Here is a 26,454-nt window from a genome sequence, read left to right as displayed (position 1 = left end):
CTTTGATTCGTGCACAAAATTGCTAAAAATATGTAAAATTTTATTTGCGTTATGTGTATGAGGTGTACATAAACATAGGTGAATTTTGTGTTTAGACTTCAGTTATATCTTTAAGAGATCTCTTAAAGATATGTATATGTAAATGTTCCAAAATATAAAAAAAATTTAAAATCCAAAACACTTCTAGTCCCAAGGAATTCAGATAATGAATATTCAACCACTACATCTAATAAGTCATGGATACTTTAAAATGAAATTTTAAAAGTATTTAAAGAGTCCAAAAGACATCAGGAGAAAAGAAACAGGACAAAAAGTGGGGAAGGGGATGCAAACAGAAACAAACAAAATAATAAAACAAACCATTAAATTGTAAGCTTGAATCCAATTACATCATTCAACCACTAATAAATCTATATTTAATAACGTTAAATGTTAATGAATCATACCACATACTCCAATTAAAGTGCAGAGATTCAGAATTGATTTAAAAAACCCACAAGACCCAGTGCTGTATATGAAATACACACTTTGAATAGAAAAAAAAAGACAAATATACGTAGGTCTAAATAAGTACATTTGAATTTTTTTAAGACAGTGTCCTACTCTATCTCCCAGGCTGGGGTACAGTGGTGCAATCTCTGCTCACTGTAAACTCTGCCTCCTGGGTTCGAGCAATTCTCCTGCCTCAGCCTTTTGAGTAGCCAGGAATACAGAAACCTGCCACGCCTAGCTAAATGTGGGGGTATTTTTAAGAAAGCTGGGGTTTCACTGCATTGGATAGGCTTGTCCTAAACTTTTGACCTCAAGTGATCTACCTGCCTCAGCCTCCCAAAATGCTGGGATTGCAGGTGTGAGCCACTGTACCTGACCCTAAATGAGTACATTTAAAATGATATACTATGCAAACAGTCCGTAATGGAAGTGTGAAGAAGCTATATTAATACCAAATAAAATATGCTTAAGTCAAAACAGTATTTCCAAAGATAAAGAGGGATAGTTCATGATTACAGAAGAGTCATTTCATCAAAAAAATGGATTAAAAATAATTTGTGCGTCAATTTGCACAAAACAAAATTGAACTAAAGGAATAAACAAACAATCCACAATTTTTATTGGTGATTTTAATACCCATCTCCCAAGCAATTGATAGATAAACTAGACAAAATCTTAGTCAAGATGCAGATGACCTGAACAACACTCTCCACCATCTTAAACAAACCAATGGAAGACGACACCCAATAACCACAGAATAGTGTATGTTTCAAGTACATGTAGTGTTCACTAGGATAGGTCACATGCTAGGTTGTAAAACAAGACTGAATAGATTAAATCAAATTGAATTCATGCAGTGTATGTTACCTGACCACAATAGGATTAAAACAGAAATTAACAATAAGAGAACTAGGAAAGCTCCAAGTACTTGGAGATTAAATATAATACACAAGCCCAAGAAGAAATCAAAAGGTAGAATATAAAATATTTTATTCTAAGGGATAATCAAAATACAACATGCCAACACTTATGAATTACAGCGATGGGAGTTCCCAGAGGGAAGTATAGCCGTACATGCTTATACTGCAATAGAAGAAAAAGAGAAAGGTCTAAAATCAATGACGTAAATGTTCACCTAAAGAAGATTGAAAACACACACACACGCACACACAGACACACAGAGCAAAGAAAACTCCAACGAAGTAGTAAGAAGAAAACAATAAAGGTAAAATAAACCAAATTGAAGACAGACAAAATAATAGAGAAAACTAACAAAGCAAAGAAGCTGGTTGTTTTAAAATATCAAAATTAATAAACCTTAAGCTACTCTGATCATGAAAAAGAGAGGAAACACAAATGGTCAGTATCAATATCAGAAGTGAAAGCGAAGTGAAACTATCACTACAGATCCTGCAGACGTGAAAAGGATAATAAGAGACTATCATAAAAAACGTCATGGTGACGAATTCTGCAACTTAGATGACATGAACAAAGTATCTGAAAAATACAACAAAAACTAACACAAATGTTGCAGAAAATGTGTCTCAGAAAATTAAAAGATACATTAAACAAAAGAATATGCAAGCCACAGCCTGACAGAAAATGGTCATAAATCTATTTTCAGTAAAGAGCCTGATTTAGGGCTTTGTTTTTTCAGTTAGTTCACAATGGCACGTACTAAGCAGACTGCACGTAAGTCCACTGGGGGGAAAGCGCTGCGGAAGCAGCTGGCTACTAAGGCAGCTCGGAAAAGCGCTCCAGCCGGCGGCGTGAAGGAGCCGCACCGCTACCGGCCCGGCACCATGGCCCTGCGCGAGATTCGCCGCTACCAGAAGTCAGCCGAGCTGCTGATCCGAAAGTTGCCTTTCCAACGACTGGTGCGAGAAATTGCTCAGGACTTCAAGACTGACCTGCGCTTTCAAAGCTCCGCGGTGCTGGCCCTGCAGGAGGCGTGCGAGGCCTACTTGGTGGGGCTCTTTGAGGACACCAACCTGTGCGCCATCCACGCTAAGCGGGTGACTATCATGCCCAAGGACATTCAGCTCGCTCGCTGCATTCGTGGGGAGAGAGCGTAAAGCTTTCTGGGCAGTAATTAAATCCAACTCACAAAGGCTCTTTTAAGAGCCGCCTACTTTTACCCGAAAATAGCTGTGATTAACTGATCTAATTCTGTGAAAGTTAATGTTGATTGCGGTACTTACATACTCATTCGATTGTCCAAAGTTGATGGCTAGCTTACTATATCGCCTGTTTTCTCTCGGACGTGCGAGATTGTAAGCGTGTTCGTGTTCATTAACTGGGTGTTGGGGGTTTGCTGCTTGGAGTTGGTAGTGGAATAGGACACATGGGTTCATTTTATAGAAGGCTTGGGTTTCGAACTTTAGTCACGTTATCTGTGTACACCCATCATAGAAGGGATTTCTTGAAACTGTATTTGTAGTTAATCCCTTTGGGCCCTTGTAGTGTTCGCGCCAAGGGCTCGAGGCAGCTAGTTGACTCGCCCCAGTTTGGCTGCTGGACCTGTCTGCATTTCCCCACCTCGAGGGCTGTCGAGTGAGACAAAGGGCCTTGAGCTGACTCACTAAAAGCAACAACAGAATGCAAAGCAAAGGCCTGAAGTTTATGAGGACATTGTGCTGTCTGCTTCCATGTCCCCATCAGTCTCTGTGTAAGCAATAAACTTACTGCAATTGAGATGCCTGAGAGGAGCAGAGACCTCTGCCCATATTTTCCCTGGAGCCAAGACTTTGTTTTAGCTCCTGGTGAAAAACAGGTTTAACCAGCCACCTTAAGGGGTCCATTGTATCTTTGAAATGTAAAATCTCTGAAATGTAAACTACTATCACAAGCCCCCGTAAACGGCTTTCTGAGCAGATATCACAAGCCACTGATAACTATTTTTTATGGAGTTTCTATTTCCTTTCTGTTTACCCCCTTTTTTTTTCTTTCTACTGAGATTAAGTAAATGTAACAAGAAAAAAAAAAAGCAGTTTTATAACCTGAAAATAAGGCTGGGCACAGTGGCTCACACCTGTAGTGCCAGTACTTTGGGAGGCCGAGGAGGATGAATGGCTTAAGGCCAGGAGTTTGAGACTAGTCTGGGCAATATGGTGAGACCCTGACACCTAGTATAAGTACAAAAAATTAACCTTGTGTGTTGGCTAATATCAATACAAAAAGCCTGGTATCAGCTAATTGGGAGACTGAGGTGGGAGGATCGCTTGAGCCCAGGAAGCAGAGGCTGTAGTGAGCCAAGATTGCACCATTGCCTTCCAGCCTGGATGACAGAACAACGAAAAGAAAAAAAGATAACAATTCCTGTTTAGAAGGGGAAAAAATTTGAGGAGCCACTTTGCAAAGATAATATACAAGTGGGACAAAATGGTTAACATCAAGAAAATGCAGATTAAAACCACAGTGAGATACTACTACACACCCCACAAAATAACTAGGTTGGGAAAGACTAAACACCAAATGTTGGCAAGAATACAGCACAACTATAACTATTGCTAATGGGACTATAAAACAGTACAACTACTTTGTCAAATTTCCGGAATTTTCTTATGGAACGAATATACATCTCATCTCTAATAAATTTCCGAGTTAGGAATCTACCCCAATTAGTGAAAATACATGTTAATAAAAATACTTATAGAAGACCACAATAGCTTTACTCATAATAATCAAAAGTTGAAAATATTTCTGGTGACCACAAATAGAGGATCAGGTAGCGAACTACGTTATTTCATAGCATGAAATACTACTCAGCAATAAAAATGAAAGAGATACTGATATGTGTAACCTGACTGATAAATATAAAAATTATTTTGTGGACTGAAGGGAGCTTTATATATAGGGTTATCACAACATGATTCAAGTTATGTGGAATTTCTAAAGTTGGCAAACTTAGTCTACAATGAAAAAAATCTAAGGGTACAGAGCTGGAGACTGAGACAAGTCATGAGGAAACTTTCTGGGATTGTATTAGTCAGTTTTTTCACTGCTGATAAAGACATACGTGATACTGGGTACTTTATTCAAAAAAGGTTTAAGGGACTCACAGTTGCATCTGGCTGGGGAGGCCTCATCATCACGTCAGAAAGTCAAAGGGACATCATACATGGTGGCAGACAAGAGAGAAATGAGGAACAAGCAAAAGGGCTTTCCTCTTATAGAAGCATCAGCTCTTGTGAGACTTATTCACTATCACAAGAACAGTATGGGGGAAACTGTCACCATGATTAAATTCTCTCCCACCAGGTCCCTCCCACAACACGTGGGAATTCTGGGAGCTACAATTCAAGAAGAGATTTGGGTGAGGACACAGCCAATCCATATCAGGGATTATAGTAATGTTCTTTATTTGATAGAGTTTTGGGTTACACACATGTATACTTTTGTCAAAATTCGGTAAATACATACTTTAAATTTTTGCATTTCATCATTTGTAAACTTTACACCAAAAGGAAAAAAAAAGGTACCAAATTCTAGTTAATGCACGTTGAGTTACTGATGTCTGCAATTTACTTTAAAATGCCTAAAAACTATAATGGATTACTGGATGGATAGAAAGATGGATCTATGGATGGACATGAGATAAAACAAGACTCCAATTTGGTGAAGATACAGTTAAAGTGTTCACTGTAAAGTTTTTTCAACTTCGCTGTACGTTCATAAATGTTCATGATAAAATATCAACGAAAACAATTTTCATCTCTCCTCCTCTGTGACAGCCTCAGCCTGAGAAACCCACAGTGGGAAGGGAAAGGAGGGCAGTGTGTTTGGTTATGACCATCCACCCTCACATCTTAGCAGTGCTTTCTGGCTCTTCTAGGGTTGGGTAGGGGCAGGGAGAAAGGAGAGACAGAGGAACAGATAGGGCCTTATTGAATAGTTCAGCTGTATTATGGTGTCACATTTTAGGAGCAGGCATGCAGTTTTGGGCCCTTTCTCATGCGTTCCTGAGTAATTCTCCTGGTAGGGATCTCTGACAGCAGTTCACTACCTCAGGCAATACAGTTTCTAGGAAGCCACTAAGAGCCCTCCTACCACCTGCCTCTGGGGGTCCTGGGCAGCCTCTTCCTTACCCCTGGCAGGAAGCTTTTCAGGGCAGTGTCCTCCTTAAAATCAATGGTTTTCTCTATTATGGAATTCCTATTTGGTCCATATAAAACATGCAAACACCTTTGTTTGGCTTAACTTGAAGTACGGGCCACTCCCAGCTCCAGTCTTTATCGCTTCTATCTGCCCCATTATTTCAACTTGGCCCCAGCCTTTTGCCTTTGGATTGTATTCAGATGGGATAGCAGTTCCCGTGTTCTCCAGCCTTCAGGGACGCGAGCTAATCAGTTTGAATGGTGAATTAGAAGTTCCTGTTCAGGCAGCTCATTAGCTTTAAAATGAAGCAGCAGCATTTTCCCATCCATGAGAATTGGGTGAGGAGGGAGTTCATACAACACACAACCCTTTCAAAAGTCTTCAGTGTAATTAAAAAAAAAATGCCCAGCGTGGTGGCTCACATCTGTAATCCCAGTACTTTGGGCAGCTCAGGTAGGCAGATCATAAGGTCAGGCTTTGGAGACTACCCTGGCAAACATGGGGAGACCCTGTCTCTACTAAAAATTCAAAAATTAGCTGAGTGTAGTGGTGGGCCCCTGTAATTCCAGCTACTCAGGAGGCTTAGGCAGGAAAATCACTTCAACCTGAGAGGCAGAAGTTGTAGTGAGCCGAGATCATGCCACTGCACTCCAGCCTCGGGAACAGAGCAAGACTCTCTCTTAAAAAAGAGAATTTTTAGTCCTGTCCTATAAAGGTAAGAGGTAGATAATAACCTATTCTGGCAAAACTGGTTCTTGCCCACACCATTTGAAAAGTCTAGAACCTGATTGTAAATGAAAGGATTCTTGACAACTACTGTTTGGCGCTTGATCTTTGACTCCAATGCCAAACTTGGAGAAGACAGCATGTTTCCACTGTTCTGAAAACAGTAGCTAATCTGTGCTTCCCTTTGCTGTCTCGAGTAGAGTAAAACATTTATGAGGTACAGAGGCTTGCAGAAAAGTATTTCAGAAGTGGAGTCAGAACTCTACTGTGGAAAGGGGGCTGAGAGAATCATGAATCCGATTCCTTCTCTTGCCAGAGGAGACTCAGATTTGTGATGTGGTTTCTCTGGGTAAACATGAGTCAGTAACAGAAGAGATCAGTAAAACTCTGGTCCACTGCTTAGAAATTAGTGTTTTATGACCTCCCCTCTGCCAGGGAAATAAGCATGAAGACAGCGCTTTTCCTCCCACTATTTTTAAAACTCAGATGAGCAGGTGTTCTATTGCTCCACGTGGTGCGCTTTTGAACTGAGAGGGACTGAGCACGGAGAAGCCCGAGTAGCACTGCCCCCACCCCGTGCCACCTGAAACTCATCATGCTGCTTTCTTTGGAGCGGCTGCCCATTTAAAAGAAGACTTAAGGGGTTTCATTTGGCTCTGTGATTCTGCTGGAAGGAGGCCTGAGTAAGGTTGAGCTGAGGTTGCAGAGGAAAGGAGCCGTTTGTCCCACAACATGAACAAAACAGAACTATGATGAAGCAGCATTGTCCATCTGAGGTAATACCCAAGGTACATTGCCTCATGTCAAGAAAATCAAGGACGTGAATACACATGGAGTGAGGTTAAGAATGGAGGTTTTACAGGCAAAAGAAGAAAAGAGAACATCTCTCTCTTCTGCAGAGAGAGAGAGGGGCTTCTGAGTGTGTTTTCTGGTGAACTGCACAAGGTTTTATAGACTTGTTGAGGAGGTGGTGTTTGATTTACATAGGGTCCAAATATGGGTTGGACCAGGTGAGAGCTTTACATAGCTCATGAAGTAGCTGGCTATCCACCCATATCTTCTTATGCATATAGGTTTTCTACTTGGCCAGTGCATGTTGTCTGTCCCTTACTGCACTTGTGGTTGATAAAGAAAAAGGAAGATAAAGCCGTCAGGTTGAGCATGCCTGGCACCCAAGTAGCCTCCTATTGTTACAGCTGCTGCCATTCGCCTGTGCAAGCTTCCAGCTTGCTTGTCTATATCTGCAGCTTGATTTTTCAGGCCGCTCTTTGTTAGAAATGGTTTTTGGGCTGCTTTTTATTCAAAGGGAAACCTTACCAAATAATTCCTTACTTTCAATCTCTGAGGAAATAATTTCTTTAGAACTCCTGTATCAATGGGACTTCTGGATTACAGTTGAAGTAGTTTTGGCTGATCACCAACTCTGCCTCCACTTAATAGTGAATGCTTTTATTTTCTATGTTTCAAGGAGGGTCTCTTAGCTTCTTGCCCTTCTTCAGAATAGCAGTGTGGAAATTGCACTTAAGAACACCTGTTGGGCACAGTGGCTCACACCTGTAATCCTAGAAATTTAGGAGGCTAATATGGGGAAATTGCTTCAGGCCAGGAATTTGAGAGTAGTCTGGGCAACATAGCGGTACCCCATCTCTCAAAAAAAAAAAAATTACTGGGTGTGGGGATGCATACCTGCTGCCCTGTTGGCCCAGCTTCTGTCAGGAGGCCATGGCAGAAAGGTCACTTGAGCTCAGGAGTTTGGGGCTGCAGTGAGCTATGGTCATGCCACTGTACTCCAGCCTGGGTGACTCCATCTCTTGAAAAACACAACAAAAACCAACAAAAGCCCACTTTCTATCTGGAATGGGAACTGGTAGAGCCTTATGACTGTGAGTGACTCAGAGGCAGAGCAAACGTTTGGCCACAGTTTTAATATTGCAATTTGAACCCTGTGTTTGTCCTACTGACCAAGGCTGTGGCTGTCTTAGGGTCCTCCATATGGTCTGGCCTTGGAGGAGAAGAAACTCTTCTTGTTGAACGCTTTCTGTTTGTGGAGCCCAAGATAAGAACTTTATGTTTGTTTCACAGATGAGAGGGTGCTAAATAGCTTGCTTAGAATCACACAAGTCAGAGGTAGGAGGGCCACGTTCTTTAACCAGTTTGTGAGTAGATGTCTTCCCAAGAACGTACAGCTGATGGCATAATGCTGACCTTAAACCTAGGTTAATCAAATTGATGTTTAATGAAAAGCAATAGATTTCCTCCTGTAGCCCAAGAAAGAGCCACTTGACTACAGCTAATCGGTGAGAGAAATACCTCTATCAAAGGAATAGGTGATCAGAATTCATGGGCAGCAATGGGACATAGGAATGTGGAAATGAGAGGTGTGGGCTCCAGGGATGCTGGAGAAAACTCCTCCTCCAGTATTCCCTAACTCTCGAATGCTGCTGTCTTTTCAATACAAATACAAACCCACTCTGTTGTTTTGCACTGCCCCGTGCCCTGAATCTCTTGTTTGTGGACTGTATCCTCCAGTAACTGATTCAAGCAAGGATACACTGAAGCAAATTGTTCTGAAATATGACTTTATTTCTTCTTACACTTACATGACTGGTGGGGCATAGAATTTTTGATTGAAAATAATTTCCCATTCAAGTTTTAAAGATACTACTCCATTGTTTCCCAGCTTCTGGTAGTGCTGTTGAGAAGCCTGAAATCATTCTGATTTCTGATTCTTTGTAAATACTGTTTTTTAAAAAACTTTTCTGAAAACTTAGGAGAGCTGTTTTCCTTTGTCATATATTGCAGATTTTCAAGACAATGTTCCTTGGTGTGAGTTTGTGTTCATGTGTTTAAACCTAGGAGGTTATGTTATTAACTTGAGAAGTTGCCTTTTTTTTTAACTTTTATTTAAGTTCAAAGGTTCAAGCACAGGTTTGTTATTTAGGTAAAGTCTGTCATGACGTTTGTTGTACAGATCATTTCATTACTCCGGTATTAAGCCTAGTCCCATTTAGTTGTTTTTCCTGATCTTCTTCCTTCTCTCATTCTCCACTCTCTGAAAGGCTCTAGTGTGTGTTGTTCTTCCGCCTGTTGTATGTTCCTGTGTTCTCCTCATTTAGCTCCCACTTGCAAGTGAAAATATCTGGTATTTGGATTTTGTGTTCCTGCATTAGTTTGCTAAGAATAATAGTCTCCAGCTTCATCTGTGTCCCTGAAGAGAACATGATCGCATTCTTTTGTGGCTGCCTAGTGTTTTTTGTTGTATATGTACCACATTTTCTTTATCCAGTCTACCATTGATGGGCATTTAGCTTGATTCCATATTTTTGCTATTGTGAACAGTGCTGCCATGGACATATGCGTGCACATGTCTCTATAACAGAAGGATTTATATTCCTTTGGGTACATACCTAGTAACCCATTACTAGGTTTGCTGAATCAAATGGTATTTCACTCTTTAGGTCTTTGAGGAATCATGACACTTTTTCACAATGGCAGAACTAATTTGCATTCCCGAATACAGTGTGTAAGTGTTGTTTTTCTCTCTAACCTTGCCAGTATGTGTTTTTTTTTTTGCTTTAATAATTGCCATTATGACTGGTGTGAGATGGTATCTTCTTATAATTTTCATTTGCATTTCTCTAATAATCAGTGATGTTGAGCTTTTTAAATATGATTGCTTGTTGCATATATGTCTTGTTTTAAAAGTGTCTGTTTATGTTCTTTGCCCACCTTTTTATGGGTTGTTTGCTTTCCTCTTGTAAATTTAATTTCCCTACCGATGTTTGATATTAGATTTTTGTGGAATGCATAGTTTACAAACATTTTCTCACATTCTGTAGGTTGTCAGTTTTCTCTGTTGATAGTTTATTTTGCTGTGTGAAAGTTTCTCATTTTAATTTGACCCCAGTTTTCAATTTTGCTTTTGTTACCTTTTCTTTTGGCATGTTCATGATGAAATCTTTGCCTGTGCTTATGTTTTGAATGGCATTGTCTCGTGTCTTGCAGAGCTTTTATAGTTTTTGGTTTTGCATATCAGTGTTTAATCTATCTTGAGCAAATTTTTGTATGTAATGTAAAGAAGGGGTCTAGTTTCAGTCTTTTGCATATGGCTATCCAGTTATCCTGGCATCGTTTATTGAATAGGGAGAATCTTTTCCCCCTTGCTTGTTTTTGTTAAGTTTGCCAAAGATCAGATAGTTGTAGAAGCTTGGTTTTGTTTCTGGATTCTCTATTCTGTTCCATTAGTCTATGTGTTTGTTTTTGTACCAGTACTATGCTGTTGTTTCCTGTAGCCCTGTAATGCAGTTTGAAGTCTGGTAGCATGTCGCTTCCAGCTTTGCTCTTCTTGCTTAGGGTTGCCTTGGCATATTTGGTTCCACATAAATTTTTCAAAAGCTGGTTTTCTGAAAAAAATAATAAAACTCAACCTACTTCTTAACATTTTTCAAGAACCCAAATGAAATCATGACTTCTCTTGGAGATGGCACTCTGTATGTTTCAATTTACTACCCAGTAACTGGTCTATTAAAATCATACTGGTTAAAAAATAATAAACTTGAAGCTAGACCAATGAAGGAGAAAGGGAAGAGATTCAAATAACCACCATCAAAAACAATAAGGGCAATATTACCACTGACCCCACAGAAATACAAACCACCCTCAGAGAATATTATGTAAAACTGTAGGCACTATTTTTTCTTTAATTTTGAGATGAAGTTTTGTGCTTGTTCCTCAGGCTGGAGGGCAATGGTGAGATCTCGGCTTAGTGCAACCTCTGCCTCCTGAGTTCAAGCTATTCTCCTGCCTCAGCTTCCTGAGTAGCTGGGATGACATGCATGTGCCACCATGTCTGGTTAATTGTGTATTTTTAGTAGACATGGGGTTTCTCCATGTTGATCCAGCTGGTCTTGAACTCCCAATCTCAGATGATCAACCCACCTTGACCTCCCAAAGTTCTGGGATTGCAGATGTGAGCCACTGAACCTGAAAAAATTGAGAAATCTAGAAGAAACTGATCAATTCCTGGTCACAACCACCCTCCCTGAGATGCAAGTTTGGTTTAACATATGCAAATTGATCAATGTCATCGTCACATAAACAGAACTAAAGAAAAAAAATTACCCACATGATTATCTCAATGGATTCAAAAACAGCTTTTGATAAAATTCAACTTTCATGTGTGTTAAAAACTCTCAATAAACCAGGTATTGAAGGAACATACCTCAAAATAATAAGAGCCACATGTGACAAAACCACAGCCAGCATCATACTGAATGGACAAAAGCTGAAAGCATTCCCCTTAAAAATTGGCACAAGATAAAGATGCCCTCTCTCCCCACTCCCATTCAGCATAGCTTTGAGGGTGTTCTTTGCTCTTGGGTTTCTAATTCTTTTAATTGTGATGTTGGGTAGTTAACTTGAGATCTCAATTTTGTTTTTGAGATGGAGTGTTGTTCTCTCAACCAGACTGGAGTGCAGTGGTGTGATATGGGCTCACTGCAACATTTATCTCCTGGGTTCAAGCAATTCTCCTGACTCAGCCTCCTGAGTACCTGGGATTACAGGTATGTGCTACAACACCAGCTAATTTTTGTATTTTTAGTAGAATGGGGTTTCACCATGTTGGTCAGGCTGGTCTCAAACTCCTGACCTTGTAATCTGCCTGCCTTGGCCTCCAAAAGTGCTGAGATTACAAGAGTGAGTCACCGCAGCTGTCCCGAGTTCTCACTTCTTGATGTGAGCATTTAGTACTATAAATTTCTCTCAACACTACTTGACTAGCTGCATCCCAGAAACTCTGGTAAGTTGTACCTTTGTTCTCATTACTTTCAAAGAACTTCTTAAACTTCTTGATTTCTGCCTTAATGTCATTATATACCCAGGAGTCATTCAGGAGCAAGTTACTCAGTTTCCATGTAAGTGTATGGTTTTGAATGAATTTCTTAGTCCTGATTTCAAATGTGATTGCATTTGCTTTGTGACCTAAGGTATCTTCTATACTTATGAATGATCTATGTGTTGAGTTGAAAAAATGTGTATTCTGCAGTCATTGGATGAAATGTTCCTTGAATATCAGTTCCATTTGGTCTGTAGTAAAGATTAAATTTCATGTTGATTGCTTGGTTTTCTGTCTGGAAGATCTGTCCAGTGCTGAAAGTTGGGTGTTGTAGTCTCCAGCAATTACTGTGTTAGGGTTTATCTCTCTCTTTCTTATTTGCTGCGTGTGTCTGTTCTTTTTTCTCTCTCTCTGTCTGTCTCTATTTCTATCTTTGGAATTCTGATCATTTTAGTGTTGAACCTGTTCAAATTTTCTTCCGGATTTCAACTTTTTTCTTAACGCTATTTCTGGAAGACATAAGGTTCATCTACTCAACTTTGTTGTCTTACTATTCTAACAAGAATTTTTCACAAGTTCTGCTGTCATATTTTTAATTTCTAAGCGTTTACTTTTTCTTTAAATTTGGTTCTTGTTTCATGAAAATGGTAACACTTTTATCTCTTAGAGAACATTCATATGGGTTTCAGAAGGTCTTATCTCCTAGCACAGTCCTCATTCAGGCTGCATTTATGTGTCTTGTTGCTCTGGTCTCGGCCATTCATGTTAGAAGCTTTGCTAAGATGCCTGGTGAACCTTAGCTGTCTGTGTCTGTTAGAAAAAAATGGAGCACTGAAAAGCTAAAAGCTGATCGAAGTTCTGTGATTGTAACATTTTGTGGGCGGTGGTCTTGCTGGGTCAGACCTTTTCTTCTTGAGCAAGAGAGATTCTAGAGAAAAATCATCTTAACTTCTGACCAAGTGTATCGGCCACCCTCACTGGAACTCAGTGGTAGGAAAACCTGGAGGATCTCAGTGTTCAGTGTGTACATTTAAGCACTTGTGTCTAGAGAGCTCCTGCCTAGAGACACCAAATTTTACCCTATAGAGAGGAAACCTCCACCCTGCCACCACCGTGAGATGCAGTCACCGATTCTAGGGAGAGGATCTGGGATCTACCTACTACTGAAACATAAATTCCCTAGGTAAATTTAGCTGCCAACTCTTGAACCCTTGGGGATCCTGGTTGCCTTCCTGCCACTGGTTTGGGATTTAGCATCTCTGGGTCTACTGTCAGGTGTCACTGACAGCTTCTGCTTGCCAGTTTTCTATATGCTGAAGGGATTGTCTTTATATTCTTTTTATCTTTGTTGGTTTATTTATTTTTAATCATCCCGTGTTAATGTGGTTTAATGATGGAGTGAAGGCATATGCAGGTATTCAACCAAACATCTTAGCTGAAGTCTGTGTAATTCTCTTGTAGTAAAATCTTGATCATTCTATGTTTCAGTTAATCAAATTTTTATATATGCATTCTGATTTGGGGATGATGTGAGGGAAGAGAGAGAGAAAGAAAGACTCAGACGGACAGAGACAGGGTGAGAGAGAGAGGCTACTGTGACAAATCTGTGGGTCTGTGTATTTGGAAGTCAATAGGAATTTAGCCCTGTTTTCTGTCTAAAAAGCAGGAGTGTCCAGACAATGGATCTTGAACTAGGCTATGAATCTTTGAGGCAATGGCGCAGATCCAGTTGTGTTCAATTTTTAGTCCTTAGGCTGAAAGGGAAAATAACGTAAAACACATTTTAAAAAATTTCTGGCTGGGCGCGGTGGCTCAAGCCTGTAATCCCAGCACTTTGGAAGGCCGAGGTGGTTGGATCACAAGATCAAGAGATCGAGACCATCCTGGTCAACATTGTGAAACCCTGTCTCTGCTAAAAATACAAAAAATTAGCTGGGCATGGTGGTGCGTGCCTGTAATCCCAGCTACTCAGGAGGCTGAGGAAGGAGAATTGCCTGAACCCAAAAGGCGGAGGCTGCGGTGAGCCGAGATTGTGCCGTTGCACTCCAGCTTGGGCAACAAGAGCGAAACTTCATTTCTAAAAAATAAAAACATTTTCTGAAAGTGGTGTTTTCTGATTTGCCCTCAGATAATTAGATATAGAAGTTAGCCATACATGTTTGGCTAACTCAGCATTCGTTGCTCCATTCAGCGAATTCATCTTTATATTCATGTTCTTTCTCTCCAGCTTAATATCCAAAATTTAAAAGTGAGGAATGCAGAATACTTGAACTAAAAGAAACAGATCAACCACAACCTGCCTCTTCTTCCTCTCACCCAAAGAAAACCATTGTTAACATTTTGCTATATTCTCTTTATGTACTTTTCTCAGGTACTTTTATTCGAATATATTTTTGATCATAAAATTGTCTTAGACAATAAGTTGTCAGAGAAGAACACCCACTCTTTTTACACTCCAGGCTTCCAGCTTGAAGGTGACTGACTTGGGAATCCTGTATTTTAACAAGATATGATATTGATATGGAATCTTTTATTTGACTGTTCTGAGGTGTTCCCTTTATAGCATACTCTCCTTCATCCCCTTCTTCCCTGCTATACATACACATACACATTCACACATACACGCATTCTTTCTTTCTCTCTCACATGCACATTCTCATACGCAAATACAAGCATGCTCATACACATGTGCACACACACAGGCACGTGCATGCACACACTCACACTCATGAACCAACATGCACATACACACTCTCCTTCATCTCTTTCCTCCCTGCTACACACACATACTCTAACACTCATATGCACATGTGCACACACACATATGTACAACATGCAATGTGTCAGAAGGCCATGTAGAAAATGATTGTTACTCTCCAAAAGGAAGGACACCCACACTTTTGCAATGGAAAAAAACGGCTCTGTTTTTGTAAAAAAAAAAAAAAGAATTTTCTATTAGGCCTAGAAAGAAACTTAAAAAGTGTTTCTTCTTTTATCTAATCGGAACTTGTGTATGTGCACACACCCGTGTGACAGAAAGAGCCAGGGAGAGAGGGAGGGAGAGGAGGTGAAGGCAAGAAGAGAGAGAGCGATTAAAAAGCAAGTGCACTGTGGCAATCTCGTCTGGACTAAGTGAGAAGCAGGCGGTTGTGGTGATGAGATAGGAGCTTGGAATGCTTCCTGGTACCAAGACTGTCATAAGTGGAATTGGGTCTGAAAAAGTGACAGCAAAATTCAGCGTTCCTTTGACAACCACTCAGAAAATAGAATGCGAGGAAGAAGGAGGAAGGGAAGGTGTGGGGTCAGCCATGAGAATGCACCCCGCTGCTCCACGGATGCCTAGAAATGCTGGTCACTTATAGGGCACAGGTGAGGGGAAGTCTGGACTGGTGGCAGTAGTGCTGTCAAGCCATGTAGCCTGCTCTCTCAAGGGTGAATGTTCTTGCATAAGTAGTGGGGAAGATTATTCCCTAGTTTATATAGGCCCCATTTGTCCTAGACACAGATTTTAATGTTCTCAGGTGATCGCTTGCTTGATTGTCTGTGTAAAAGATCAGCAATCCTTTTTTTTTTTTCTGGAAAGGTCTAGGCAGTAAATATTTTAGGCTTGGCAGCCCATATGGTCTCTGTCACAGCTACTCATCTCTGTGGTTGTGGTGTGAAAGCAGCCATAGAAATGGGTAATAAAGGAGTGGGGCTGAGTTCCAAAGTACTTTTATGAGAACTGAAAATTGCATTTTATATAATTGTTGACATGTCCCAAAATATTGTTACTTTTTTGAATTCTTTCACATTCGTGGCTCATGAGCTGTCTGACAAGAGACGACAGGCAGGAATTGGTGGATGGGCCATGGTTGCCCAAACCCTTTGTCCAAATCATGGCATTGTACAAGCAGGAGGGATCTCTGACCCTCTCTTTTTTTCCTCTTTCCTTCTTTTCAGTTTCTCATTGTGCTGATTTGGAAACCAGAAATCGAAAGCTCTGGGAAGTGAACTCTTTCTGACTTAACCTGTTAGTGGCAGTGTTAGGATAAAATTTCAGGTCTAAAGGAGCACTTCTTAGAGCCCAGATCAGACTGAATGCTGCTTTTGTGATTGCAGAAGGCATACCATCCTCTGGTACACTAGCTCCTTAGCGTCACCCTGAATCTGAAACTTAGTTCTTCATAAAGTCTTTTGTTCTATGATTCCTCAGTGCATCATTTGCTAATTTGCGCCAGTTATTCTGTTTAACACAACTGAGATATAGACATAAGCGAAGTTCCTACCCTTTAGGAACTCACTTCTTCAGGGCCTGGTTTTGATAATCCAGACAAAGCTACTTAAATGTAGTTTTATCCTTAAAAGCAAAATCGGCTGCACTTATGTAAGTTACAATAATAATAATTAGAATTTAGGAAAAATCCATTCTCAAAACAAGAAGGCAAAGAGAATAAAAAATAAACATCCAAGTCACCCTCTGACTGTGTGTTGGTTTTAAATTTACAAGACTATTATTTTAAGTGAACACAAGGAAAATTTTGCTACCAAGCGAGTACAATTACTAACAGGTGATAAATCGACTCCTCTAATTCCAGACATTTCCAAAAGTGCCCTTACTACCTACATTACTTCCTTCTGTAAAGCTCTACTGATTAAGACTTTATCTTTTGTGGTTGGAGTTTTGCTTTTGGAATTACAACCTGCTTTTCAGGTCACATTTTGTAAATTAGTTGAGGTATCTTGCTGAGTGATAAAGTCTGAGTCAAAAACTTCCTGAAAAGTGCCTCGTGAACTCGTGAGGCATCATGGCAAAGATCCCAACTGTTGGACTGAGGCAGAGAGGTAGAAAGAAGAACACAGACTTTAAGGTCTGACAGATGTAAGTATAGGTCCCACCTCCACCACGTATTAGATGTGTAATGTTAAATGAGCTACTATACCTCTTTGAGCCTCAGCTTTCCTCTCTGTGAAAAGAAGATGTTAAACCTTTCCTTGCACTATTGTTGTAGGGATTAGAGATGATGTAAATAAAAATGTTTCCAGCATGCTCGGTATTCAACGTACCTTGGATAGACTTATTTGGCCAGTTCACTGCAAAGGGTAATATACACGAGTAAGATTTTTTCTTTTCTTCAAAATAGACTTTTTGGGATTAAACTCTAAAAAAGTGTTAAATAAATGAATCAAGATATTTTTCATTTCTGTTGTTGAAGTATTTGCCTTCTTACGTTTGGTAATGTTAGGATTTTCCACAGAAGAAGTAGACACTTTCCTTCTTAATCGTACTGGCAATACCATGTTTCAACACTAGTTACTATTTTCTTTTCGAAAAGTGTCATTTGTCTAGCTTCCCTTGAAAGATCAGCTAATGTCACATTATCCCTGCTTCTGCTAATCTTTCAAAATGCTCACCACCGTAGTCATAACATTTTCTTCATGCTCAAGTTGATTTAAAAAATGTTCTAAAGACAGTGTTGCTGAATTTTTATTTGTTTAATAAAAATTAGGCTTTTAAATATAAAAATATAGATTTATTATAAAGCCTCTAGAAAGCAAAGAAAAATAGATTTGAAAAATACCTTGTTTAATCACATAAAGCTAGGCAGAGTTAAATTACTGTTTCCATTTTGGTACATTTTATTTTAATCTTTTCACTATTTTAATGTCCTTCTTTATATTCATAATGGTGATAACATGATGTATATATGAACATGTATATATTATATAAATATATAAAATACATAAAGATATCTTTTAAAAATGGTATATGTAGGCCGGGAGCGGTGGCTCAAGCCTGTAATCCCAGCACTTTGGGAGGCCGAGGTGGGTGGATCACGAGGTCAAGAGATCGAGACCATCCTGGTCAACATGGTGAAACCCCGTCTCTACTAAAAATACAAAAAATTAGCTGGGCTTGGTGGCGCGTGCCTGTAATCCCAGTTATTCAGGAGGCTGAGGCAGGAGAATTGCCTGAACCCAGGAGGCGGAGGTTGCGGTGAGCCAAGATCGCGCCATTGCACTCCAGCCTGGGAAACAAGAGCGAAACTCCGTCTCAAAAAATAAATAAATAAATAATAAAAAATAAAAATGGTATATGTTTATTTATTATATATAAATATATATCTAATGACTATATATCTACATATCTACTTCTATATTTATATATCTCCATGATAGAAGTTGGAAAATACTGAAAACTGTAGAGGAGTTTAGAGAAACAACCTATAATCTCATTATACAGAAATAATTTTCTTCCTTTTTGCTTCTCCACATTTTGGCTTAGATCAAATTTAGAAATGATTTTCTTAACCTTTTTGGTATTGTGTTTTTAGAGTATGAAGATGTTGCTGCATATTCTGATTTTTATGTATAGTTGTGACAGGAACACCCACAAAAATAATTGTTCTAGAAAAGAATTTGTTAACAAATATTTTCTTCCAGGAAGTGGTGTATTAGCGTTTTAAAAGAAACATTTCTGGACGTCAAAGTAGACATTGGGCTTATATCAACAGCTCAATCTTTTTTAAAATACGCTTTATTTTTAGAGCAGTGTAAAGTTAATAGTGAGGCATAGTGGAAAGTACAGAGAGTTCCTACATTCCCACCTCCCCAAATGCACAGCCTCCTCCACTATCAGCCTTCCTCACTAGAGAGGTACATTTGTTACAATGGATGAACCAACATTGACTTACCACTGTCACCCATAGTTTATAATTGACATTAGGGACCATTCTTGCTGTCGTATATTCAGTGAGTTTTGACAAGGGTGTAATGGCATGTGTCTACCATTATAGTAACACACAGAGTAGTTTCATTGCCCTAAACATCCTCTATGCTCTGCCCATTTATTCTTCCCCACTTTTCAACCCCCAGCAATCACTGAACGTTTTGATGTCTCTATAGTTTTGCCTTTTCCAGAATGTCATATAGTTGGATTCATATAGTCAGTGGTCATTTGAGATTGGTTTCTTTCACTTAGTAGTATGTATTTGAGTTTCCTCTATGTCTTTTAATGGCTTCATAGCTCACGTGCTTTTTTTCTGCAACAAAAGCCACATTCAAAGATTATTGCTTTCATTGCTGAATAATATTCCACTGTGTCGATGTAGAGGTTTGTTTATCCAGGCACTTACGAGTCTATAGTAACCAGTGTGGAGCCTGGGGAAGCCATAAATGGCCTGGTTGTGGCGAAGGCCTGGAGCCTATGTCGATAGGAGCCATGGAGGTTGGAGGCATTAGATCTTAGAGCCATAGGGGAAGGCCTGGAGCTTGGGTTGACAGGGTCTGTCCCATAGCCTGTGGCTATAGAAACCTGCCTGGTGTTGAGTTCACTGAATTGTGCCTGGCATTGGAGTTGATGTTGAAGTCAGGTGTTACATTTACTCTCCTCTCTGCACATACATGGTATCTCTTTCCATGCTGCACTACCCAGGTTTAGGGGCGGGGTAATGCAGATAATATAAAACTCTCTCTTATACTCTATTTTATGCCGTTTTTCTTACTTTTCTACTCCACAAACGTGCTATAATCTCTCACCTGGATTCCTTGTCTCTTTTGAAGACACTTTGATGCACGGATGGCTGTTCAAATTGATGTTTCTGTGAAGGAATAAGTGCTGAAAAGTTCTGTTTTGCCATTTTGTCCATGGCATTCTTCTCTGTTAACTGAAAAAATATTTTTACTGAATAACATATTGTTAACAATTGTCAGACCCTTGGTTTAGCTCTGGAAGTTTCTCCTTTAGAGCAAGTTCCTTTCATAGTTCTCTATAGAAAGACTATAGTTGTAAAATGTTGGTAGAGATGATATTTTGTGTGTAGAATTAAGGACCGATTACACATAAATGTTTAGCGGACAGTAAACATTTGTGAGTAATCTGTTCTTACACACAAAAAGAAGGTCTATAGCTTTAGGAAAGGGAAAATTATCAAGGTTATTCAGACAATATAAAATGAGTTGAGAAAATGGAAGGGAATGTTTATACTTGAATGAGACCTCATGGAGAAAGACAAAATAAGGAAGCCATGGGAGAATATTTGCATTCTCGGAACCACAAAAGTGAGGAAAGCCAAGAGCACAGCTGGATTTGCACCAGATCAAGTAGACATTCCATCAGAGCCTGAACTGAGAATGCACCATTCCTAGTCACCTTGATAACAGCCCCATTTTCTGTTAATAATACTCTATGAGAAAAATCTTGCAAAAATAGTCAGAAAAGGCAGAGTCACATGCTGTTCAGTGTGTTCCACCTTGGCAGACGGTCTTAGGAGGAGTTTTAGAAGGATCGTGCTGCAGGCAATGGATGAGATAATGATGAGAAATTTTCCAGCTCTGTATAAAAAGGCAAGCGAAATATATGCTTGTGAATTTTTGGCTGCTTTTTTATGCTGTATTTTCAGATCAATTTTATCCCAGTTAATGTGAATATAAACTCTGATTGTTATGGCTATCTCTCGTGGGGTGTCTATTATTTTGTCAGAAATTGTATCAGGAACTTTATATCAATCACTAAATTACACATTTCCAAGCTGCATATGAATTAGGTATTACTATGATCATTTTACAGATGAAGAAGATGAGACTCAGAGCAATACATAAGTTGCCCAAGGTCAGAGAGCAAGTAAGTACCAGAAATAAAAGCCAGATAAATCTCATTCCCATATCCTTGCTCTTTCAATGATGTTTCAGAGTTGATTACAAAAAGAATTGTTCTGTGTGCTCAGGATAATTTACTACCTACTAAATTTAACCATAGGACAGTCTTATAAACAGGGTAGAGTATGCAGTTAAGATAAAATTTGAGAGGAAAAAATTAAATTAAAATAGTACATAACCAATGATCAGAATATTCTCTCAGTATTTTAGAAATTTATGTAAGAATAAACTAGATACTGAGAAAAAAGTCATATTCTTTATGCGCAAATCTTGTAAGTAGCTACTGTTAAAGAGAGGATACTATTTACCTAGAAGAAAGTGGGGTTGTCAACCACTATATAACCATTCGTGGGGTGAATGTCTTTTTTATTTTAGGCTTCTGGCTGATGGATCCAAGAGGTAGATGCGTGATGTCAAAATATTCTCTTTTATAGGTAATTACAATTTACAATGGAAGATACAGAGGCCACAAGGTAGTAGAGTTGAGTTATATTAACAGAAAACCTTGTTAGAGAAAAGAACCACCTGTCACTATCATGTTCAATGGCAAAGATTAATAGAAGGTACAGCAAAATGGACACACATGCGAGTATACCCACATTGATATTGGAAGTAACTTTTTTCTTATATACTATAAATCGTATCCCAGAATATACTCATAATGTGTACACTTATTGGGATATTACAATCAACGTACAAAATATGTACCATATGTACATTGACTGTGATGTACATATGTGTACACAATACAGATGTACAAAAAATGTACATAATCTGTACAATATGTACATTTATATGTACATAATGTGTACACAGTAGGTATGTACATAATGTGTACAATATGTAAATATATTGTAATATTACAATGATTTCATATAATCACAACAGCATATATAATCACAATACACATATAATACATAATATCAATATAAATGTACATATTGCACACATTATATACATTTACATTTATTGTGATATGATATGTACACATGTACATCATGCACACGTGCAGATTTGCGGTATATACACGTGTACATAAGTGTGCACAGTATGTACATATGTACACTACACATATGTTCATATAATGTAGATATGTACCTTCTGTACAGGAGTACACAGTATGTACAATATGTACACGTATATACTAGGTACACATATAGGTGTATACCCACTTTGGTAACCAGAGAGATTTCTATCTAATATACTAAATATAAAATCCCTGAATGTAGTCATAGTGTGTACATTTATTGTCGTATTGTGATAAATGTATTAAATAAGCACAATCTGTAAATGTACTCTGCTGTACATAGGTGTACACAATGCACATGTACATAAATGTACATAATCTGTAAAATATGTACCTATATATTTCTATAATGTGTACACAATGCATAAGTACATAATGTGTACACTATGCACATTCCTTAAAATATCAGTGATAAAATATATATAATCACAGTAAGATATATAATCACACTAATACATATATGTCGTGTAATATCACCAAAAAGTACGTATTTTACACATTAGGTATGTATTAGGTACATATGTATAGTGCACATATTATGAAAATATATATGTATCATGATAACACCATATGTACACGTATACAAATATGTGCCTACTATTTAAACAATGTACACATGCAGAAATAGGTGCAAACTACATACCTATACACAGCAGGCTATTACTACAGTTCTGCTCGTAGCAGCCTCAATGTCCACCCTGGCTGCTTAAAGACCCCTGGCTAGGGGGCTGTACCCACAGCCCCCGCCAGAGGGCCCATAACAGCTACCAGGCCCACGCTGGCTGCTTAGGGACCCCCTGCCTAGGGCGCTGTGCCCACAGCTGCTGGGGCCCGGCTATTTTGAAAATGTGGTGTAATATGATACTGGCAACCATATCACACAGAAATGATAATGTTATTGTGGTTCTTTACATATTAGGCAATAGTTCGAGTTACACATTTGACATATTGACAAAAATGTCATCCTCACCCCATTGACATTAGAATTGAAAGCATAGGAGGGTTTCACCCCTTGCAATGTTTAATTCAATATATTTGTATTCTTGTTTACATTAGTGACCATATCAGAGCACGGTGTACATCTCTTGCAGTATTCAGAATATTTCTCTATGGGCAGCAACATTTTTCTCTCCTTATCTGGATATTAGGAAGAATATCACAGGACCGGCTTACAGCGCCAGTCACATCGTGAGCAATGTCATCTGTAATCCCCTAGTTATTAAGAAGAATGTAACGGGGGTCTCGTGTGCTTTTGGAGATATTTGGAGTAATATCCTTTTAGTTTCTGGATATTAGAAACAATACTACAGTGGTGGTGTACACTTCCTGCAATATTAAGAGTATACTCATCCTCTGTCCCTGGGATATTAGGAACTACATCGCAGAAGCGTTGCACTTTGCCTATAACATTGGAACAATCACAGAGTGTACACCTTCTTTCATTGTGAGAGAAATACCTACTTAGGATATGATGGATAATATCACAAAATGGACACACATGGGTATATACCCACTGTGATATTGGAAGTCATTTTTATCTAATATACTAAATGTCATAACCCAGAAAAAACTCATAATGTGTACACTTATTGGGATATTACACTCAATGTACAGAATATTTAACATGTACATTGACTGTGATGTACATACATGTACACAATACAGATGTACGATAAATGTACATAAACTATAATTTGTACGAATATATGTACAAAATGTGCACACAATAGGTATGCACATAATGTGTACAATATGTACATTTATTGTAATATCACAATGTTATATAATCACAACTGCATATAAAATCACAATACACATGTAATATGTAATATCAATATAAATGTACATATTGCAAACATGTACATTTACATTTATTGTGATATGATATGTAAACATGTACATCATGTACCCATTATGTACAGATGTACAATGTATGCAAGTGTACATATGTGGGTACAGTATGTACATATGTACACTACACATGTGTACATATAATGTAGATATGTACCTTCGGTACCCGAGTACATTCTACGCACAATATGTACGCATATAAACTATGTACACACCTGGGTGTACAACCACTTTGGTAACCAGAGAAATTTCTATCTAATATACAAAATATAATAATTCAGAATGTAGTAATAGTGTGTACATTTATTGGCATAGTGCAATAAATGTATAAAATAGGTACAATCTGTACATTTACTCTGCTGTACATATGTGTACACAATGCACATGTACAAAAAATGTACATACTCTGTAAAATATGTACCTACATATTTCTATAATGTGTAAACAATGTATAGGTACATAATGTGTACACTATGCACATTCCTTAAAATATCAGTGGTAAAATATATATAATCAAAATAACGCATATAATCACAGTAATATATATATATATTGTAATATCACAAAAAAGTACATATTGTTCACAGTAGGTGCGCATTAGGTCTATATGTATTGTGCACATATGTACATATATATTTATCATAACACCATGTGTACACTTATACAAATATGTGTTCATTATTAAAACTATGTACCTGTGCAGAACAGGCTATTACCACAGCCCCCCTCATAGCAGCCCCAAGGCCAACCCTGGCTGCTTAAAGACCCCCTGGCTAGGGAGCTGTAACCACATTCCCCGCCAGAGGGCCCGTAACAGCTCCCAGGCTGACGCTGGCTGCTTAGGGACCCCTGGCTAGGGCGCTGTGCCCGGCTATTTTGAAAATGTGGTGTAATATGATGCTGGCGACCATATCATATGGAAATGATATTATTTTGGTTTTTGATATACTAGGCAATAGTTCTAGTTACACCTCTGCCATATTGACAGAAATGTCATCCTGACACCCCTGGACATTAGAATTGAAATCATAAGGGGGTTTCACCCCTTGCAATGTTAAATTCAATAAAATTGTTTTCTTGTTTACATTAGTGACCATATCAGAGCACAGTGTACTCCTCTTGCCGTATTCAGAGGATTTGCCTATGGGCAGCAACATTATTCTCTCGTTCTCTGGATATTAGGAACAATATCACAGGACCGACGGACAGCCCCAGTCATATCGTGAGTAATGTCATCTGTAATCCCTTAGTTATTAGAAAAAATATCACGGGGGTCTTGTGTGCTTTATCCGATACTTGGAGTAATATCTTTTCCGTTTTTGGATATTAGACACGATACACAGTGGTGGTGTACACTTCCTGCGATATTCAGGGTATAATAATCTTTTGTCCCCAGGATATTAGGTAGTACATTAAAGAAGCCTTGTACTTTGCCTGTGATATTGGAACAATCACAGAGTGAACACTTGCTTTCAAAATGAGAGTAATACCTACTTCAAATATGATGGATAATATCAAAAAATGGACACACATGGGTGTATACCCACTTTGATATAGAAAGAAATTTTTATCTAATATACTAAAAATCATATATCACAATATACTCATAATGTGTACACTTATTGAGATGTTACAATCAATGTGCAGAATACATACCATATGTACATAGAGTGTTATGTACATATGTGTACACAATACAGATGTACCGAAAACGTACATAATCTGTACAATATGTGCAATTACAGGTACATTATGTGTACACAATAGGTATGTACGAAATGTGTGCAATATGTACATTTATTGTAATATTACAATGATATCATATCACAACAGCATATAAAATCACAATACACAAGTAATACATAATATAAATGTACATATTGCACACATCGTGTACATTTACATTTATTGTGGTATCACGGTGTGTACACATGCACATCATGTACCCATTATGTACACATGTACAAAATATGCACATGTACATATGTGTGAACAGTATGTGCATGTGCACACTATGTACACATAAATACATATAATGTTGACATGTACATTTTGTACATGAGTACCTAATATGCACAATATGTACATGTATAAACTATGTACACACCTGGGTGTACACCCACTTTGGTCATTGGAGTAATTTCTAATATGGTAAAAATTATATTTTAGAATGTACTCATAATGTGTACATTTATTGGCATAACACAGGAAATGTATAAAATAGGTACAGTCTGTACATTTACTCTGCTGTGCATAGGTGTACACAATACACATGTAGAAAAAGTGTACATAATCTGTAAAATATGTACCTATATATTTCTATATTGTGTACACAATACATAGGTATATAATGTGTACACTATGCACATTCCTTAAGATATTAGTGATAAGGGCCAGTGGGAGGGGGAGGTGGGGAGGGATAGCCTGGGGAGAAAAGCCAAATGCGGGTGAAGGGGAGAAGAAAAGAAAGCACACTGCCATGTGTGTACCTACGCAACTGCCTTGCATGCTCTGCTCAAGTACCCCAAAACCTATAATCCAATAAAAAATTTAAAAAATATATATTAGTGATAAAATATATTTAATCACAATAAGATATATAATCACAGTAATATATATTGTCTAATATTACAAAAAAGTACATATTGTACACATTAGGTATGCATTAGGTACATATGTATTTTGCACATATTATGTAAATATAAATTTATCGTGATAACTCCGTATGTACGCATGTACATATATATGCCCGATATTAAAACTATTTACACATGTAGTAATAGGTGCA

At 38.4% G+C, this 26,454-nt stretch overlaps 1 protein-coding gene across 1 annotated transcript; it reads left to right on the top strand.

Moving 5' to 3' along the window:
* Window positions 1-2,133: 2,133 nt before the first annotated feature.
* Window positions 2,134-2,614, top strand: LOC144581267 (histone H3.1-like). Its single transcript, XM_078364395.1, has one exon. The coding sequence runs from the start codon at window positions 2,160-2,162 to the stop codon at window positions 2,565-2,567; it is 408 nt and encodes a 135-aa protein (XP_078220521.1). The 5' UTR covers window positions 2,134-2,159; the 3' UTR covers window positions 2,568-2,614.
* The last annotated feature ends 23,840 nt before the right edge of the window (window positions 2,615-26,454 follow it).

Source organism: Callithrix jacchus, chromosome Y (genome assembly GCF_049354715.1).
Source record: "Callithrix jacchus isolate 240 chromosome Y, calJac240_pri, whole genome shotgun sequence".
Lineage (NCBI taxonomy): Eukaryota > Metazoa > Chordata > Mammalia > Primates > Cebidae > Callithrix > Callithrix jacchus.
Note: the sequence above shows the minus strand (reverse complement) of the source record. Positions and strands in the feature narration are given on the sequence as shown.